The sequence below is a fragment of the Neoarius graeffei genome, chromosome 28, assembly GCF_027579695.1.
Source record: "Neoarius graeffei isolate fNeoGra1 chromosome 28, fNeoGra1.pri, whole genome shotgun sequence".
Classification (NCBI taxonomy): domain Eukaryota; kingdom Metazoa; phylum Chordata; class Actinopteri; order Siluriformes; family Ariidae; genus Neoarius; species Neoarius graeffei.
In genome coordinates this window covers 34,976,854-34,997,802 of record NC_083596.1, presented here as the reverse complement: position 1 = coordinate 34,997,802, position 20,949 = coordinate 34,976,854, and the positions used below count along the sequence as shown (strand labels likewise).

The window sequence follows — 20,949 nt, the reverse complement described above, 5'->3', positions numbered from 1 at the left end:
AACCTGATTGGCCAGCAGATGAGCCGTGGGTTAGCAGTGGCTGATTTATCATTTAAAGTGGAACTGCCTTTTGATTTCATAAAATCAGTGAAATTTAGTTCTCTCTGAAATTTGGTCATTGTGATACTTTTATTTCAGTAATATCCCACAAAATATCAGCCCATTCTGTGGCTGGGAAGTTATTTAATTTGAGGGGATTCCCTTGCAAATAATGTGCATGAAATCACTCACTTCATGCAGTCAAGCAGACAGAGGAAGTCCGTGTGTGCATATGCAGGTTTACCTTTGACTGTGCACTGACCATTACATCATTTTGCTGCTAAACGAACAGCTGATTACACCGAGGTGCTCGCTGACTTTCAATATTTATTAGTTTGGTCCTGCATTTCCTTTCCTTCACAACATATCTTTTCTTATTGCTTTCCATTACTGTAGTCAGTCTTTCACATTTCATTTGCACACTCACGTCCTCCATTTTTCTCTCCTGCTTCAAATTTGTATCCCACAATGGGTGGCGTGAATGGGGAAAGCCCACCACGTGATGCATGACATAGTACCTTGAATTGGGTCATGCTGAAGCAGGCAAAAAAAGCAGAGAATTTAGGGTCATGTGGCCCTAAATTCATTAATTGTTCTAGTTAAAAAATAATAATAATAAAATTGGAAGTCTGTGATTCAAATTCAGTAGCTTTCGGTTCACTAAACAAAAATAATTGGGTGTCAGGGAAAATTATTTTTATGACCTGCACTTAAAATTTGAAAGGCAGTCTACCTTTAAAGGAACAGGAACTCAAACTGGCCATTCTGAACAGGGCTGTTTGAGCGTGAGAAGGGAGTTGTGGCGTTTTATCCTTGTGTTATTTTAAAAAAAAGTATGTCACAGACATATCATTAAGACCTCAGGGAACTGTGTCAACTTGTGAAAAGAGGTAGAATATGACACCTTTAAAGGATATATTTCAGGCTGTCTTTTCTTGATGAGGGTGAGTGCATTCAATTTGGGTTCATTATTTCCAAATCAGGTATCTATGAACTCTTTACACTTGTTATGGATGAGTTGGACCAAATGAATGAGTTGTGTAATAGAGATTTTTTTTTTAACCAAATCCTACTGCTATACATATTAAAAAATTTATAAAGATAAATATTTTTTTTAAATCACATTTTGTAATTTGCTAGGGGAGAAAAAAAGCAAAAAAGTAGTCATGTGGAATTGCCTAGAAATTTAAAAAGCAATACACACATTAACCAAGGGTAATCTATAAAAGTAAAAAATTTTAAATGTGTTCTCTTTTATGATTCCTGGCAGGCTGTGCCATAATGGCAGCTGAGTTGGAGGTTAGAGTTTTCTCTGCAGTGCAGCATATTATCTTCTGAAACAAGGGGCTAATGATTGCCTCGTAGCAACATTTATTTCCAATTCTCCAGTGGACCTCTATAAGTGTTTGTCACTTCATACTGAACACACTCCCACAGCCCATTTTGGCCTCTGCTCTCCTTTAGTTTTGTAAACCTATCAACCCTGAAAGTTTATTTGCCAAGGTTTTACAACCCCGATTCCAAAAAAGTTGGGACAAAGTACAAATTGTAAATAAAAACGGAATGCAATAATTTACAAATCTCAAAAACTGATATTGTATTCACAATAGAACATAGACAACATATCAAATGTCAAAAGTGAGACATTTTGAAATTTCATGCCAAATATTGGCTTATTTGAAATTTCATGACAGCAACACATCTCAAAAAAGTTGGGACAGGGGCAATAAGAGGCTGGAAAAGTTAAAGGTACAAAAAAGGAACAGCTGGAGGACCAAATTGCAACTCATTAGGTCAATTGGCAATAGGTCATTAACATGACTGGGTATAAAAAGAGCATCTTGGGCCAAGTTTACATTAGACCGTATCTGTCTCGTTTTCTTCGCGGATGAACTGTCCGTTTACATTAAAACGCCTGGAAACGCCGGGAAACGGGAATCCGCCAGGGTCCACGTATTCAATCCAGATCGTGTCTGGTCCGGTGCTGTGTAAACATTGAGAATACGCGGATACGCTGTGCTGAGCTCTAGCTGGCGTCGTCATTGGACAACGTCACTGTGACATCCACCTTCCTGATTCGCTGGCGTTGGTCATGTGACGCGACTGCTGAAAAACGGCGCGGACTTCCACCTTGTATCACCTTTCATTACAGAGTATAAAAGTATGAAAATACTGCAAATACTGATGCAAATACTGCCCATTGTGTAGTTATGATTGTCTTTAGGCTTGCCATCCTTCCACTTGCAAGTGGTAAGTGATGTGCGCTGGGATCACACACACAGCGGCTCAGTCCCAAATCACTGCTCGTGCGCTCCACTCGCGTGCTCTGTGAGCTGTGCAGGGCCAGAGTACGCACCCTCCAGAGGGCACTCGCTGTTCAGGGCGGAGTGATTTGGAGCGCAGGATGCCTGCAGAGCCGAGCATATCCGTGTATTGGCATTGCTGTGTGCACGCAAATCGTGTATTGGCGTTGCTGTGTGCACACTAATCGTTTTAAAAACGTTAATCTGATGATCCGCTGATACGGTCTAATGTAAACCCCACCTTGGAGTGGCAGCAGCTCTCAGAAGTAAAGGTGGGAAGAGGATCACCAATCCCCCTAATTCTGCGCCGACAAATAGTGGAGCAACATCAGAAAGGATTTCGACAAAATATTTCTTTTTTTGAGAATATCATCTACGTGGATGGATTTTTATCCAAAGTTTTCTGATATAGAAATGTTAAATGGGTGATGTCTTAAGACTGTTCTGTTTATTGCCTTTCGTAATGACATGTCCAAGATCTGTGCATGTATAGTGTTAACTAAAATGTGGATCTATTTTTGCAGGAGCAAACAAGGACTTTGATCAATAATATTCACTGCTAGTATAGTTTCAGCAGCTGTGCTTACATAAATACAAGAAATACAACATTGTTATAGATTTGCCCAGCAGTCTCTTAGACTTTTTTTTTTGCTTAGTCAGTCATCATTGACTTTATCGTTGGCATCCTTGGAGGTAGTGATGTTTTTGTTTGACACTGGGTTAAGAGTTTAATTCCTGTGGGCTTTAATACTCTTTAATGGGATAGTTGGCCCTGCTTTGTGTGGGAAAGATGGGCACCTGTTAGCTCATGTATATAAAAGAGGTGAGTTAGTGCTCACATCCTGTATTTCACATTTTATTTTTGCGCATGCACTACTTTGCATCAGCAGCTCATGTCCATACATTTAGTTGGAGCAGATAACATTAATAACATGGCTTCAATGAAAATTAAGTCAGGAGGTTATCACACTTATACTATAGGATACAATGTAGTGAATTTTTAGAATAACCTTGTGATAGGTAGTTGAAAGTCAACAACATAGTTTACATTATTAACTTCTTCACTTATCATTATCCACAACCCCCTTTGCTTCCAATCATTGCGATATATCTTACATTACAAATGGTTCTGTACATCAGACATACTGTTTTTGTCATGCTCTCAGGCTCACCTAACACTCAGGATTCCACTTCCCACAATCGCCCTCACACACCTGTCACTACCACATGCACTCCATCAGTCAACCCGGAGCCACTTCATAGGAGTGGCTCCCCCGAGTTCTAATTTCCATCACCTGTACCTTTTTTGTTTCCATTTGTATTTACACCCCTTTGTTTGTTGTGTTCTTCGCACAGTATTGCCTCCACATTTCATGAGCCTACTGAGCATTTCCATTCCATTTGTATTCTTGTGTATGACCCTTTTTGCCTTACGTTTTTTTCCCCGTGTCACCGAGCCCTTGTATTTGTTTGCTCGTTTCTCTTGCTTCCCGGTTTCTCGATCCTTGCCTGTTTTCCGACTACGATTTGCCCAGCCCTTGTGTTTATATTGCCTGTGTTTTTCTGATTCCCAGTTCTTGGACTATTGCCTGTTTCCTGACCACGATTTGTCTAGCCCTTGTTACTGTTTTGAACTTCTCAATATTGACCTGGCCTGACTTTTGTATATGGTCTTTTCTCACTGTGTTCATTAAAACCTTGAGTTCATTCTTAATCCGCAAGCATCTGGTTTGTCACAGCCGCGTTACAGAATACTGTGCCTTCATGCAGACAGCGGATTACACAGAGCTACAGGTGGCGCTTAGCAGCCAAGGACAGATGCTTGGACAACATCACCAGCATTTCGACTCCATGACCCAGTCCGTCCAGACTCTTACGCAGCAGCAAGGTGAGCAGCAAAAACAGTTGATGCAGATTGTTGAAAGCCTGAGAGAAATCATCACCCCACTCCAATAACTCAGCTCCTCTGGCTTGCCTCTGGTTAATAACCTAGCTGCTCCCTCCATGGCTGATACCAGTTCATTTGTTGTCAGTAAATGGGATAAATTTGATGGCTCACCTAATCAATGTAAAGGGTTTTTGTTACAATGCTTGATATTTTTTTGCGAATTCCCCTCCGAGCTCTGACAAGGCTCATATTTCTTTTATGATTTCTCGCCTTATGGGCAAGGCCTTAGATTGGGCTACTGCAGTTTGGCCCATCGTCCAGTCTGACACTTACAGCAATTTTGTTAAAGAATTTAAAGGCGTATTTGATCATGCCAATGAGGGCTGCTCTCAAGGGGAATTACTCACCCATTTACGTCAGGGTAATTGCTCAGTTTCTGACTACGCTTTGGAATTTCGCATTCTTGCAGCTGGGAGTGGTGGAATGAGCCGGTTTTACTAGTGACATTTCGCAACAGAATGAACTCCAACATACTAGCGGAAATGGCGTGTAAGGACAATGGTCTTTCACTAGAGAAGCTGATTTTCATTAGCCATCCACTAGACCAACTGAAGCACGGGAGAGGTTTTTGTAAATCCCCTATGGTTCCAGCTGCTGCACTGACTCTTCGTCGCCCGTATCCACCTCTGACCCAGACTCGTGAGGAACCAAAAATCTTAGAACCCACGCAGTATGATGCATTCCATTTGTCTGTGGAAGAGAAGCAATGATGTCTCCTTGATGGGCTGTGTCTCTATTGCGGAACTGCTGGTCACATTCTACATGACTGCCAAATCTGCTGACGCAGTACTTCGGCACCGACCCCAGGAAAGTGTGTGGAGCCTGTTCCACGTGCTAATGTGGTGAGTGCACTCACTAAGGAGTTGGTCTCCAAGTCCTTCCTCCTACCCATGACAGTTAATTGCCCTCAGTCTGTCTTTGTGTTCTCAGCATTAATTGATTCCGGAGCTGAAGGGGACTTTATCCATGCCGAGCTGGTGGAGCAACTCCAGATTCCTGTGGAGCCACTAGAAGAGCCACTGAGATTGTCTGCTGTCGATGGGGATCCCGTGGGAGAAGGACTTGTTAACTGGGTTATGAAACCCATTAATATGACTGTCAGTGCTTTACATGCTGAAGAGATTTGTTTTTTTTGTATTGAATTCTTCCGAGTATGCTGTTATTTTAGGTTTGCTCTGGCTTAGAAAACATAACCCTGTCATATCCTGGTCTGATAAAGAAATACTCTCATGGTCCAGTTACTGCTATGACCACTGTCTAGCGCTTCCCACAGTACTGGTATCATCCACGACTATAGAAAGCCCCAGTGCCAATGTCATAGTTTCCGTGTCCCCCAAATACAGTGATTTATTAGAAATATTTAGTAAGAAAAGTGCTACCAAACTTCCCCCTCACAGAGAATATGACTGTTCCGTTGAATTAATAGATGATGCTATTCCACCTAAGTCTAGGATTTATCCTCTCATTCAGGTGAAGGAGAGAGCTATGGAAGAGTATGTTCAGGAGGCTTTAGAACAGGGTTTCATCCGTCCTTATACTTCTCCTGCAGCTGCAGGGTTCTTTTTCGTCAACAAGACAGATGGGGGACTTAGGCCCTGCATTGACTATCATGGGTTAAATCAGATCGCTAAGCCTATTCTTACCCACTGCCTTTAGTCCCCGTAGCACTAGAACAACTTTGTGGAGCGTTTATATTTACAAAACTCAAGTTAAGAAGTGGATACAATTTAGTCCATATAAAGCACGGGTGTCCAAACTGATCCATAAAGGGCCATGTGGCTGCAGATTTTCATTCCAGCCATGCAGCAGCACACCTCATTTGGCTTATTCAATCAACTGACACACCCACCCTTTAATCAAGGGTGGGTGTGGCTGCAAGTATTTGACTGTGTGAAGACAGTTCAGTTGATTGAATGAGCCAAGTCTGGTGTGCTGCTGCATGGCTGGAATGAAAACCTGCAGCCACACAGCCCTTTATGGATCAGTTTGGACACCCCTGATATAAAGGAAGGTGACGAATGGAAAACTGCATTTCTTACCACTAGGGGGCACTATGAATATTTAGTAATGCCCTTCGGGTTGCATAATGCCCCATCTGTATTTCAAGCGTTTGTAAATGATGTCCTCAGGGATATGGTTGGCAAATATGTTATGGCCTACATCGACGACATTTTGATTTACTCCCCTAATCTTGAAACTCATATTTGTCATGTCCGTTCTGTCCTTGCGTGTCTGCTAGAGAACCAGCTGTATGTTAAAGGGAGAAGTGTGAATTTCATCTCCCTTCTACCTCTTTCCTAGGCTACGTCATCAGTCCGGAGGGTATTCTTATGAACGATAAGAAAGTAGATGCCATCACTAATTGGCCCATCCCTACTTCCATTGAGGAACTCCAGCAATTTCTTGGGCTTGCTAATTTCTACTGTCGTTTCCATCACAATTTCAGTAGTCTAGCAGTTCCTCTTACTACCTTATTGAAAGGAAATGCCAAAACCTCTCGTGGAATCCCCAGGCACAGGAAGCAATCAAATCCCTCAAGGTAGCCTTCACCTCTGCCCCCATTCTGAAGCATCCTGATTCCACTCAGCCTTTTGTGGTGGAGGTGGATGCCTCCGAGGTAGCCACTGGAGCGGTGCTGTCCCAGCATGTAGGTGACCCCTGTAAACTACATCCAATCACCATCTACTCCCACAAACTTACCCTTGCCGAACGGAATTATGGTATCGGAGATAGAGAATTATTGGCCATGAAACTAGCTTTCTAAGAATGGCACCACTGGCTAGAGGGAGCTACACATCCCTTCCTCATGTTACTGGATCATAAAAACCTGGAATATTTATGGTCAGCTAAACTGCTTAATCCCCATTAGGCTCAGTGGTTGCTATAATTTTTCCAATTTATTTTTTCCATTTCTTATTGTCCCAGTTCCAGTAATACCAAAGCAGATGCCCTGTCTTGAATATATCCCAGTCTGCGGTGTATTTCTTATGAAAAATTCAAGTTTTTCAACACAAAAGCATAAACTTCATATCTTCAAGCCAACATGTGATTTTTCTTTTTGTTACAGTGGTGCCTGAGAGTTTGTGAACCCTTTAGAATTTTCTATATTTCTGCATAAATGACCTAAAACTATCAGATTTTCACACAAGTCCTAAAAGTATATAAATAGAACCCAGTTAAACAAATGAGACAAAAATATTAGACTTGGTCATTTATTTATTGAGGAAAATGATCCAATATTACATATATGTGAGTAGGCAAAAGTGTGTGAACCTTTGCTTTCAGTATCTGGTGTGACCCCTTTGTGCAGCAATAACTGCAACTAAATGTTTCCGGTAACTGTGGATGAGTTCTGCACACCAGCTTGGAGGAATTTTAGCCCATTCCTCTGTACAGAACAGCTTCAACTCTGGGATGTTGGTGGGTTTCCTCACATGAACTGCTCACTTCAGGTCCTTCCACAACATTTCGATTGGATTAAGGTCAGGACTTTGACTTGGCCATTCCAAAACATTTAACTTTATTCTTCTTAAACCATTCTTTGGTAGAACAACTTGTGTGCTTAGGGTCATTATCTTGCTGCATGACCCACTTTCTCTTGAGATTCAGTTCGTGGACAGATATCTTGACATTTTCCTTTAGAATTTGCTGATATAATTCAGAATGCATTGTTCCACTGATGATGGCAAGCTGTCCTGGCCCAGATGCAGCAAAACAGGCCCAAACCATGATACTACCACCACTATGTTTCACAGATGGGATAAGGTTCTTGTGCTGGAATGCAGTGTTTTCCTTTCTCCAAATATAACGCTTCTCATTGAAACCAAAAAGTTCTATTTTGGTCTCATCCATCCACAAAACATTTTTCCAATAGCCTTCTGGCTCGTCCATGTGCTTTTTAGCAAACTGCAGATGAGCAGCAATGTTCTTTTTGGAGAGCAGTGGCTTTCTCCTTGCAACCCTGCCATACACGCCATTGTTGTCAGTGTTCTCCTGATGGTAAACTCATGAGCATTAACATTAGCCAATGTGAGAGAGGCCTTCACTTGCTTAGAAGTTACCCTGGGGTCCTTTGTGGCCTCACTGACTGTTACACGCCTTGCTCTTGGAGTGATCTTTGTTGGTCGACCACTCCTGGGGAGGGTAACAATGGTCTTGAATTTCTTCCATTTATACACAATCTGTCTGACTGTGAATTAGTGGAGTCTAAAATCTTTAGAGATGCTTTTGTAACCTTTTCCAACCTGATGAGCATCAACAGCACTTTTTCTGAGGTCCTCAGAAATCTCCTTTGTTTGTGCCATTATATACTTCCACAAACATGTGCTGTGAAGATCAGACTTTGATAGATCCCTGTTCTTTAAATAAAACAGGATGCCCACTCACACCTGATTGTCATCCCATTGATTGAAAACACCTGACTTATTTCACCTTCAAATTAACTGCTAATCCTAGAGGTTCACATACTTTTTCCACTCACAGGTAAATAATATTAGATCATTTTCCTCAATAAATAAATGACCAAGTATAATAATTTTGTCTCATTTGTTTAACTGGGTTCTCTTTATCTACTTTTAGGACTTGTGTGAAAATCTGATGTTTTAGGTCCTATTTATGCAGAAATATAGAACATTCTAAAGGGTTCACAAACTTTCAAGCACCACTGTATATTGACACATTCACAAACAAAGTACCCAAATTTATCAAAACTCTCATGAGTGACAGATTTATGTCCTGGTTTTGCTTCTCCATGTCCTGGATGTAACTTGTATGAAAAATATGAGTGGCATATTTCCCAGTAAAACACTCATGTCTATATTATTTATATATCCATCAATCAGTCATAACATTGACCACTGACAGGTGAAGTGAAGAACATTGATTATTCACTACAATGGCACCTGTCAAGGGGTGGGATAGCTTAGGCAGCAAGAAAATAGTCAGTTCTTGAAGTTGATGTGTTGGAAGCAGAAAAAATGGGCAAGCGTAAGGATCTGAGCGACTTTGACAAGGGCTAAATTGTGCTGGCCAGATGACTGGATCTGAGAATCTCCAAAATGGCACATCTTATGGGGTGTTCCCAGGATGCAGTGGTTAGTAACTACCAAAAGTGGTCTAAGGAAGGACAACTGGTGAACCAGTGACAAAGTCATGGGCATTGAAGGCTCACTGATTCACATGGGGCACGAATGTGGACAATATGGCTAGCCTTCGTGACCCATGTGAATCCCAGAAGAATCCCAGAAGAGCGACTGTAACACAAATTGCTGAAAAAGTTAATGCTGACACCTTTCTGTTTTAGCCAGCATTAACTTTTTTCAGCAGTTTCGATGTCAGAAGCGTCTTACCTGGGCTAAGGAGAGAAAGAACTGGATTGTTGCTCAGTGGTCCAAAATCCTTTTTTCAGATGAAAGTAAATTTTGCTTTTCATTTGGAAATCAAGGTCCTAGAGTCTGGAGGAAGAGTGGAGAGGCACAGAATCCAAGGTCTTTGAAGTTCAGTGTGAAGTTTCCTTACTCTGTAACGATTTGGGGTGCCAATGTCATCTGTTGGTGTTGGTCCACTGTGTTTTATCAAGTCCACTGAGCAACAGTTCAATTCTTTCTCTCCTTAGCCCAGGTAAGACACTTCTGACGATGTCTCTGGTTCAGGAGTGGCTTGATATTAAGAAAGTGTCAGTTGTAGCCCATTTTCCTGAAGACATCTGTGTTTGTTTGGTGGCTCTTGATGCTTAGTCCACTCCTTGTGAAATGCTCCCAAGTTCTTGACAATCTTCTCATGGCTGTGGTCATCCCTTTTGCTTGTGCACCTTTTCCAGTCAGACTATTCAGCAATGACCTTTTGTGGCTTACCCTCCTTGTGGAGGGTGTCAATGATTGTTTTCTTGACAACTGTCAAGTCAGCAGTCTTCCTCATGATTGTGATTGCATGTACTGAACTAAACAGAGATGCACAGTATTTATACTGTTTTACTCAAACTGAAATCTAAGATTTTGTGATGCTGGATTGCTGATTTTCATGAGCTATTAGTCATTATCATAAAAATTAAAACAAAAACAGCCTTGAAATTTCACTTTACATGTGATGAATATCGCAAGAGTCACCATGGAACATGATGTTTGTGGATGATATTGTGATAGTGAAAGTAGAAAGGAGGTTGAGTTTGGTTTGGAGAGATGGAGGTATGCATTGGAATGAAAAGGAATGAAGGTGAGCAGTAGCAAAACAGAATACATGTGCATGAGAGTGTAGTGAAGATGCAAGGAGTAGATGTAAAGAAAGTTGGTGAATTCAAGTACCTAGGGTCAACTGTGCAGGAAAATGGGGGCTGCGATAGTGAGGTGAGAGAGTGCAGGCAGGGTGGAGCAGTTGGAGAAGGATTTCGGGAGTCATTTGTGATAGGAAAGTCTCAGCAAAAGTGAAAGGTAAGATGTATAAGACAGTAGTGAGACCAGCTGTGATGTATGGATTGGAGACCATACCCTTAACGAAGAGACAGGAGGCAAAGTTGGAGGTGGTGGAGTTGAGGATGTTAAGGTTTGCGATGGGAGTGACAAGGTTGGACAGGATAAGGAACGAGCACATCAGAGGGACAGCACATGTGGAGAGCTTGGGAATTAAGCTAAGAGAGATGAGACTGAGATGGTATGGGCACATCCTGAGAAGAGATGCAGAGTATGTGGGAAGGAGAATGTTGAGGATGGAGCTGCCAGGCAAACGAAAACGAGGAAGCCCAAAGAGGAGATACATGGATGTGGTGAGAGAGGACATGAAAGTGGCAGATGTGGTAGAGAAGGATGCAGAAGACAGGGGGCAATGGAAACGAAAGATCCGCTGTGGCGACCCCTAATCAGGAGCAGCCAAAAGAAGAAGAGGATGTAATGAATATTGCATCGATGAAAGTTGACTTTTTTTTTATTATATTACAATATTTTGAGAGGCACTTGTGTGTGTGTGTGTGTATGTGTGTGTGTGTATATATATATATTTGTTACGAAGGAAAAAAGTTTAGCAAGAAGCTAGTGAGGTGGAAGGTGAGTTAAATATGAAAAAGTTGTATGGTATATTTAGCATAGCACACACATTTTTATACTTTTTTCCTTCATTACTTTTGTTTTTTTATTTACTTCCTTTTCCTCATCTCACAAAAACTTATCACCTGTCTTCATCCAGCCCCTTCTTTCTCATTCTCTATCTCTCTCATTGTCTCTCCCTAGTCTGGCTAACGCAACTTCAAAGCTCTGCGAGCATTGGTCTGGCATAGATATTAAGCCCAACCGTTTCCCAAAGCGCGTGGTTGACCCACCTCCCTGAAATGCCTCAGTTTGCTACTGGTTGAAGCCAGAAAAGGCTGTGACGAAGCTTAAACCAATCACATCATTCTTTCCTCTGACGTATGTGACGCGACGGAAACTGGGGGCTAACTGGTAGATTAAACTCTTACCGAAGCCGGTCGGGAGCAAGGCGAAAACGTCCTTCCTTTCAATAAATACCTCCAGGGCTGCTCTTTGCTCCGTTTTCAATGAGAGCTTCCCGTTGAATGCTTTCAATACAGCATCTACCGCTGTGTCAAAGGCTTGCCGCTGCTCCATGTTCGTAATGTTTCTAGCGAATGAAGCGCTTCCGGCATAGATTCTGTAAACAATCTATGGCTTCCGGTTGCAGTTCTACTACTGTACGTCACTGCCTTGAACACACCTCTACCCAGGGCCGATGGAGATGCTCAAAGTTGATTGACTCCCGATTTTTCGGGAGCTTGGAAGAGCTGGAGATAGCTTGCCTTGCCAGACTAAGTTCGCAACAGCCCCCCGTGTTGCATCACACTTAGGATGGGCGGGCCCAGGCTAGTCTCTCCCTCAATTCATCTCTCTCTTTATCTCTGGATGTCTTATTTAACTGAAACCTTTGTGGCCTTGTTTGATCCACCCTCTCCCATTAATCGCAAGGTACGATTAATACCTTACACACATGCAACCACACACACACAGAGAAATGTTCCTGTCCCTGTTCTCCCATATGAATTTCAAATAAACGGGAAGTCCTATTCATATATAAAAGGCTTCATTAGACACACAGCATCTGGGTGGATGTGTGTGCGAGAGAGAGAGATTTTGTGTAAAGGATGGGTGGCAGGTCAAAATTCTCATGGCTCATTTCCCTTTAATAACAAAGATTGAAATTTTAAAACAGGCAGATTTACTTTCACAATTCATTTCCAGGCAAACTAACTCCCATTATTGTGAACTGTCCTTAGATGCAGTCTTCTCTGCAGTGCCAACAACAGAGATGCATCTTGTCTACTTGTACATGAGATAATAGCAACAGTTAGCTATAAGGTGACCAAGATCCAGGCCTTGATATATTTCAGAAGAGGGTTCCCCCCCCCTCCAGTTTTCAAATTCAAAAAAGAAACAATAGTACTGTCCTGATAATGTGGTGGCAAAATGTAATCTACTCTGTGGAAAAACTTGAATTCAAAGACCTAATCAGCCATGATAACTTATTCTCAACTCACCTCAGAGCAGTTTAGGAGGACACATAAAATATGGCATCATGCTAATTACCCATTATGTTTCCCTTTTAAAGGTTACTATGCTACCCGACTTTACCTTCTTGTTGAGATGAATGGAATACATATGCTAAAATCCAGAAATAGAAAGTCACAAAATATAAATATGGTTACTGTACTTAGTTTTCAGGTTTCTATACTTTACTTGAATATTTATTTTTCTAACTTTCTGTTTATTTTTCCTCCTTACATTTTAACACATCTGTACTTTCTACTCCTTACATTTTCAAATCAGGCTTATTACTTTAGTTGTAATGAATTATTGACTCTTTTCAGTGCAGGTCTTCCCAACATCAAGACCAATTTCAACCTAAATGTATGGTATCATAACACATAGAAAAGATGATACTGCTTACACCAATCCAATCAAGCAACCTTGACTCTGAATCAAAACATGATCTGCATCAGTAAACTGAAGCAAGCCAGTTTTCTTTTAACTTTGAAACATTTTTTGTGTAGACAGACCAAATTGTTCAATTTAAATACCTTACCTTTTAGCTGTAAATGACGTATGCTCTTCATATACTGTAATTATTAGCAAGCTGTGGAAGCAGAGGCATGGTCCAGCATCGGTTTGTGAATGTAGAGCAAAACTGTGGGAGATGAGTGGTAAAGGCTTGAGCTTCTTTTCGGGATGCTCCCACTCAAAGTGATTTGGTGTCCTATAAGGATTGGAACTATTAGTTCACATATTGTGACCAAGCACACCCACATTAAATACGAGTTTCTTTTTTTTATTAAATTTTTATTTCTTTTTCAATAATAAACTTATGTCGGCGGCACGGTGGTGTAGTGGTTAGCGCTGTCGCCTCACAGCAAGAAGGTCCGGGTTTGAGCCCCGTGGCCGGCGAGGGCCTTTCTGTGCGGAGTTTGCATGTTCTCCCCGTGTCCGCGTGGGTTTCCTCCGGGTGCTCCGGTTTCCCCCACAGTCCAAAGACATGCAGGTTAGGTTAACTGGTGACTCTAAATTGACCATAGGTGTGAATGTGAGTGTGAATGGTTGTCTGTGTCTATGTGTCGGCCCTGTGATGACCTGGCGACTTGTCCAGGGTGTACCCTGCCTTTCGCCCATAGTCAGCTGGGATAGGCTCCAGCTTGCCTGTGACCCTGTAGAACAGGATAAAGTGGCTTGAGATAATGAGATGAGATGAGAAACTTATCTTCTCGTCTTGTCTTATTCCGCTTTATCCAGGACCGGGTCGCGGAGGCAGCAGTCTAAGAATGGAAGCCCAAACTTCCCTTTCCCCAGACACCTCGGCCAGCTCATTGGGAAGAACACCGAGGCGTTCCCAGGCCAGCCGAGAGACATAGTCCCTCCAGCATGTCCTGGGTCTTCCCCGGGGCCTCCTCCTGGGGGGACATGCCTGGAACACCTCCCCAGGGACGCCTCCCTGAGAAACTTATGTCATCATAAAATTCTTTATGTAAAAGTACATTTTTAATATTAATTTCTAATTGTTTATTTCTCATTTTTTCAATAATTTTATCATGAAAGTTTGGACATTTGATACAATCTAGAAGCAGGTGTTTGACATTTTCTCTTACACCACAAGTTATACATTGATTGGAGGTTATTTTTTTTAAGAAATTGTGTATCATTAATTAGACATTTTCCAAATCTGAGTCGTGTAATTATCCTTTGTTTGTTTCTGTTTTTGTCAGATACGTGTTGTAATATTTGGTTCAAGTTGGTAGAAGAATCTACCAGTTTGAGAATTTTCCCATCTGTCTTGCCATATTGTAAAAATAACATATTTGATATGTTTTATGATATCAGAATTGGTAAAAGGGTAATGAATGTCATAATAGGTTTTATTTACAGATCTTTTGGCCAATTTATCAGCCATTTCATTTCCTTTAATAACCACATGAGCTGGAATCCAACAAAAAACAACCCGAAAGATAAAACTGGTACATAAGATATCAGAAATCTAATAATTCTGTCATTATCTTCCTTTTGAATTTTTTGTAAGACAGACAATGAATCAGAAAATATCACACATTGAAAAGGAGGTTTATCAATAAGAAGTTCCAAAGCCTTTGTAATTGCTAGTAACTCAGCTCTAAAAATAGTATAATTTTTGAAATTTTATAATCTTTTTGAATGTTTAGACTTGGAATTACAACGCCAGATGCACAATCAAAATCTTTTTTTGAACCATCAGTAAATATATGTAAGTATTGATTGTATTTGAGTTGTGTTCTAATGTTGAGAGCAACATGTAAAAACTACTATCCTCTTGTTTAGAGATTTTAGGGACTAAATCCAAGTTAACTTTTGGAGATCAGGATTCCCAGAATGGAAAAGGATCAACCAAAGGATTACAAGCTGGAGCCAGAAGACTATTAACCAAATGAACAACTTTAGAAAATATAGGATGAAAATGAAGATTAATGTCACAATTTTGTTTTTCTAATAAATGGGTTTTTTTTTGGATGATCTTCAAAAAATCTGTATTTAATTGCACTTTGAGTTTGTTTGAATTCTCTTCTTAGGTCCAAAGGCATAATAGAACAGTCTATCTCCAAAGCAGAGATAGGAGTACATTTAAGAGCACAAGTGCAGATTCTAAGACATTGATTTTGAATAGCATCTAATTGTCTTTCTTCCTAGAAATACATGCAGTATTATAAACTTCACAACCATAATCAAGACATGATAAAATTAAAGATTTAAAGAGAACGATCGTTGTTTTTTTGTCAATACCCCACTTGCTGCCACATATAACTTTAAAAACATTTATTCTTTTACAACATTTAGTTATGAGATGATCAATGTGAGTTTTCCATGTAAGTTTGGAGTCAAAATAAAGGCCTAAAAACTTTACAGTTTTATCATTTTAAGTGTTTTACCATTATACATCAATTTTATATCATATTTTTTACCTTTAGGGCGGCACGGTGGTGTAGTGGTTAGTGCTGTCGCCTCACAGCAAGAAGGTCCTGGGTTCGAGCCCCGTGACCAGCGAGGGCCTTTCTGTGTGGAGTTTGCATGTTCTCCCCGTGTCCGCGTGGGTTTCCTCCGGGTGCTCCGGTTTCCCCCACAGTCCAAAGACATGCAGGTTAGGTTAACTGGTGACTCTAAATTGACCGTAGGTGTGAATGTGAGTGTGAATGGTTGTCTGTGTCTATGTGTCAGCCCTGTGATGACCTGGCGACTTGTCCAGGGTGTACCCCGCCTTTCGCCCGTAGTCAGCTGGGATAGGCTCCAGCTTGCCTGCGACCCTGTAGAAGGATAAAGCGGCTAGAGATAATGAGATGAGATGAGATTTTTTACCTTTATGGAATAAGACCACAGATGATTTACTTTCAGAGATTTTAAAACCAGGGCGGCACGGTGGTGTAGTGGTTAGCGCTGTCGCCTCACAGCAAGAAGGTCCTGGGTTCGAGCCCCGTGACCAGCGAGGGCCTTTCTGTGTGGAGTTTGCATGTTCTCCCCGTGTCTGCGTGGGTTTCCTCCGGGTGCTCCGGTTTCCCCCACAGTCCAAAGACATGCAGGTTAGGTTAACTGGTGACTCTAAATTGACCATAGCTGTGATTGTGAGTGTGAATGGTTGTCTGTATCTATGTGTCAGCCTTGTGATGACCTGGCGACTTGTCCAGGGTGTACCCCGCCTTTCGCCCGTAGTCAGCTGGGATAGGCTCCAGCTTGCCTGCGACCCTGTAGAAGGATAAAGCGGCTAGAGATAATGAGATGAGATGAGATTTTAAAACCCCATTTATCACACCAAGATTTGATAAAATCTAAAGCCTGTTGTATATGTTTCTGTAGAGAATTTGTTTTGTTTTTTTCCAGATTTCCAAATTGCTGTATCATCAGCAAAAATAGAGAAAGACACATTAGAAAGAACAAGGTCATTTATAGCAATCAAAAACAAAATTGGACTGATAACACTTCCTTGTGGAGCACCATTTGGAACTTCAATTAAAGAAGATAATGAAGATCCTACTTTGACTCTCATATATCTATCAGATAGAAAATAATTAATCCAATTAAAGATAGAATCAGAGATACCAATATTATGTAATTTAAATAATATACCCTTCCTCCGTGCCATGTCATAGGCCTTTTCTATATCAAAAAAGACTGCTAAGACTTTGTCCTCTTCCAAAACTTTTAATAATATCATCACTAAGTCTCAGGAGATGATCCAAGGTACATATTTTTCTTCTAAATCCAGATTGTTTTTTGTTAAATAGTTTGTTTTTTGCAAAACCAATTCAGGCGATTAGTGACCATTCTTTCAAGAATTTTACAAAAGTTTGAGGTTAAAGCAATAGGACGATAGGAAGCAGGATCAGATTTAGGTTTTCCAGGTTTTAAAACAGGAACAACATGAGCAGGGCGGCACGGTGGTGTAGTGGTTAGCGCTGTCGCCTCACAGCAAGAAGGTCCTGGGTTCGAGCCCCGGGGCTGGCGAGGGCCTTTCTGTGTGGAGTTTGCATGTTCTCCCCGTGTCCGCGTGGGTTTCCTCCGGGTGCTCCGGTTTCCCCCACAGTCCAAAGACATGTAGGTTAGGTTAACTGGTGACTCTAAATTGAGTGTAGGTGTGAGTGTGAATGGTTGTCTGTGTCTATGTGTCAGCCCTGTGATGACCTGGCGACTTGTCCAGGGTGTACCCTGCCTTTCGCCCGTAGTCAGCTGGGATAGGATCCAGCTTGCCTGTGACCCTGTAGAAGGATAAAGCGGCTAGAGATAATGAGATGAGATGAGACAACATGAGCAACTTTCCAATCTTTGGGAACAATTCCTTCCTTCCAGGTTTTATTAAAAAAGTCCAGAATAAATTGTTTATAGCAGTGGTTCTCAAAGTGGGGTCCGCGGACCCCTGGGGGTCCGTGGCGTGTTGCCAGGGGGTCCGTGAAAAAATTTGCTACAAAATAATAAACTTCCCTTATGTGGAGAAAAAACGGAGCCCCTCTGGTGACATGGGTGAAAAAAAAATATTCCGTGGCCACGAGTTAATAACGCGTGGGAACGAGATCCTATTCCGTGGCCACGACTTGTTTAATGCGTGGGAACGAGATGATTATTAGGTGGCCACGAATTAATAACGCGTGGCCACGAGAAGTGCTCGTCATTTCATCACTGAGACTGTTCTGTTCTGACTGTTCTGGCATCAGTAGCTTCAGCCGCAAATATGGACAAGTTTGATCTGATTTCGTTTTATTTTAATCTATGAATGAATTATAATGATATCCTTAAATCACTTGCAGTTAGCAGCTGAATTAAGTGTCTCTTGCTCAGAATTACTCCATGTCTAACTGTAAGTGATTTAAGGATATCATTATAATTCATTCCTAGGTTAAAATAAAACGAAATCAGATCAAACTTGTCCATATTTGCGGCTGAAACTACTGATGCCAGAAAGTCAACAGTCTCAGTGATGAAATGACGAACACTTCTTGTGGCCACGCGTTATTAATTCGTGGCCACCTAATAATCATCTCGTTCCCACGCATTAAACAAGTCGTGGCCACGGAATAGGATCTCGTTCCCACGCGTTATTAACGCGTGGCCACGGAATATTTTTTTTTCACCCATGTCACCAGAGGGGCTCCGTAGGTAAAATGCTACAGTATTCGCCCAATCACATTATTCTCTTTATTCCCGCTCGCATAACATAGCTAGGATAGCTTGGTGAGCTGATTGAAAGGCAGCAATCAGAGTTAGAAAAAAGAAAATGGATAGATTTTTGAAACAGACGAGTAACAACACTCCCAAACCAAGCAAAGTAAGAAAATATGACGAGACTTATATAGAATTTGGCTTCATTGAAAGCAGCGGAGGAAAGCCAATGTGTGTGAACTGTCTCCAGGTGCTAGCTAATGAGGCTATGAAGCCAGCCAAGCTAAAACGGCATCTGTTAACAAAACATCCGGAATACATCAACAAACCAAAAGAGTTCTTTCACAGAAAAGGTGAGGAATATTTCTCTCAGCGAACAAGACTAACCAAGCTGGCAACTACATCAGAGAGGGCGCAGAAAGCTTCTTATTTGGTAGCCCAGCATATAGCTAAGTGTAAGAAGGCTCATACCATAGCAGAAGAGCTGATCCTTCCATCAGCAGTGGATATGTGCGAGGTTATGATCGGAACAGAGGCAGCTAACAAATTGAAAACGGTACCACTCTCCAACGACACCGTAAGGCGAAGGATTGATGATCTCTCTGATGACATCTTGTCACATCTTCTAGGTAGACTTCGCTGCAGTGGTCAATATTCTATTCAGCTGGATGAGTCTACTGACATAGCTAGTGCAGCTCAGCTCATCGCTGTTGTCCGCTATCCATGGGGAGAAACAATTTTAGAGGACTTTTTGTTCTGCAAAGCAACAAGAGAGGAGATATTCAGGCTCCTGGATGAATTTATTAATGAAGCTGGGCTGAGCTGGGGTAAATGTGTCGCCGTATGCACAGATGGAGCGGCAGCGATGATTGGCCGAAAGAGTGGTGTTGTCGCTCGCATAAAGGCTGTCAACCCAAATGTCAAGTCTGTGCACTGTATGCTTCATCGGCAAGCGCTCGCCTCCAAAGCCATTGAACCTGACTTGCACTTGGTGCTGAATAAAGCTGTGGCTGCAGTTAATTTTGTTAAGTCAAGGGCACTGCAGACACGTTTGTTTGGGCAACTTTGTCGGGAGATGGACGCAGGCCACGACACACTGCTTTATCATTCCGAAGTGAGGTGGCTCTCTCGCGGAAAGGTACTTCAGCGGGTGTTTGAGTTACGCGCCGAAATGTCGGAGTTTATGCGAACGGAAAAGCCCGACATCGCAGAGTTTTTCTCTGATCCTGTGTACGTTGCTAAGTTGGCCTATCTGGTGGATGTTTTCAACGCCCTCAATAGCCTTAACCTCTCCATTCAAGGACGCTATGCCTCCATCCTTGAAGTAAGCGACAAACTCACCGCCTTCATGAGGAAAGCAGAGCTGTGGCAAAGACGGCTACAAGATGGAGTGACAGACATGTTCCCGCAGCTCACAGAATTTCTGCTCGCAAACAACCTGCCTGTGACTGTCGTGAAAGAGGTAGCCACCTCTCACCTCACTGCTCTCAGCAAGCACCTCACCTCATATTTCTCAGATGTAAACACTGATGCCTGGGACTGGGTGCGAGATCCCTTTGCTCCAGCAGCTACATACAGCCTTACAGGAAAAGCAGAGGAGGAGTTGGTGGACTTATCTTGCGATCGGACATTGAAGGCCAGATTCCAGCAAGTGAGCCATGCAGAGTTTTGGCCCTCACTAGCATTTGAGTATCCTGAACTCACAGCACATGCTATGCAGATATTGCTCCCCTTTCCTACTACCTACTTATGCGAGTCATCTTTCTCTACTTTGACTGCAATGAAGACCAAGTACAGAGCTCGTCTCCATGTGGAGAGTGATCTTAGAGTCTGTCTATCATCCATCACACCAAGACTGGACAAACTGTGTAGTGAAAGACAGGCACACCCATCTCATTGATGATGATGATGATGATGATGATACTGTTGCATTCCCCCTGACCCCCACCCCCACCCAAAACCACCAACAATATGGTTAATCAGATATTTTCATAGTATTAAAAAAGTTATCTACTGTTGTCAATCTCACTTGCTCACTCTCCAGCTGCCCCCACCCCCACCACTGAAAATGGTTAATCATAACATTTTTAGTTGTAATGCATGAAATATTTCTAGCAGTTTGATTCTCTTACTGCAGTTTGATGCCTGTTCCTGCATCAGTGCTTGTTCATTGTTTTTTGATGGTTAGTATATTGCCATTCATTTTACACCATGAGATCAGTTACCTCTGAATGCATTGAGTGTTTTTTGTCAGTCTGTTATCTATTCTGATGAGTTCTAAAATGTAATCCCATCAATATGTCAATAATCAATACTAAACTAAAATGGAATTCTATTTGTTCCACGGTATATTGTTCCAACATATATATTTTTTTTATTTGCTAAATGCATTAAAATGACTATTTAAAACAATGTGGTAATAACTGTATGTAACAGGACAAATATTTATAAGCCTATATGGTTAAATTTGTGGTGCGATTATGAGGGGGTCCTTGGGAAAATTTCTGCTCCATTGGGGTCC

At 41.7% G+C, this 20,949-nt stretch overlaps 1 protein-coding gene across 1 annotated transcript; it reads left to right on the top strand.

Moving 5' to 3' along the window:
• Nucleotides 1–18,696: 18,696 nt before the first annotated feature.
• LOC132875673 (SCAN domain-containing protein 3-like) lies at nt 18,697–20,328 on the top strand. Its single transcript, XM_060912623.1, has one exon. The coding sequence runs from the start codon at nt 18,697–18,699 to the stop codon at nt 20,326–20,328; it is 1,632 nt and encodes a 543-aa protein (XP_060768606.1).
• Nucleotides 20,329–20,949: the final 621 nt, after the last annotated feature.

What these genes read in the sequence shown, in the direction of transcription:
- LOC132875673 (XM_060912623.1), top strand. Translation starts at nt 18,697, where the DNA reads ATGAAGCCAGCCAAGCTAAAACGGCATCTGTTAACAAAACATCCGGAA.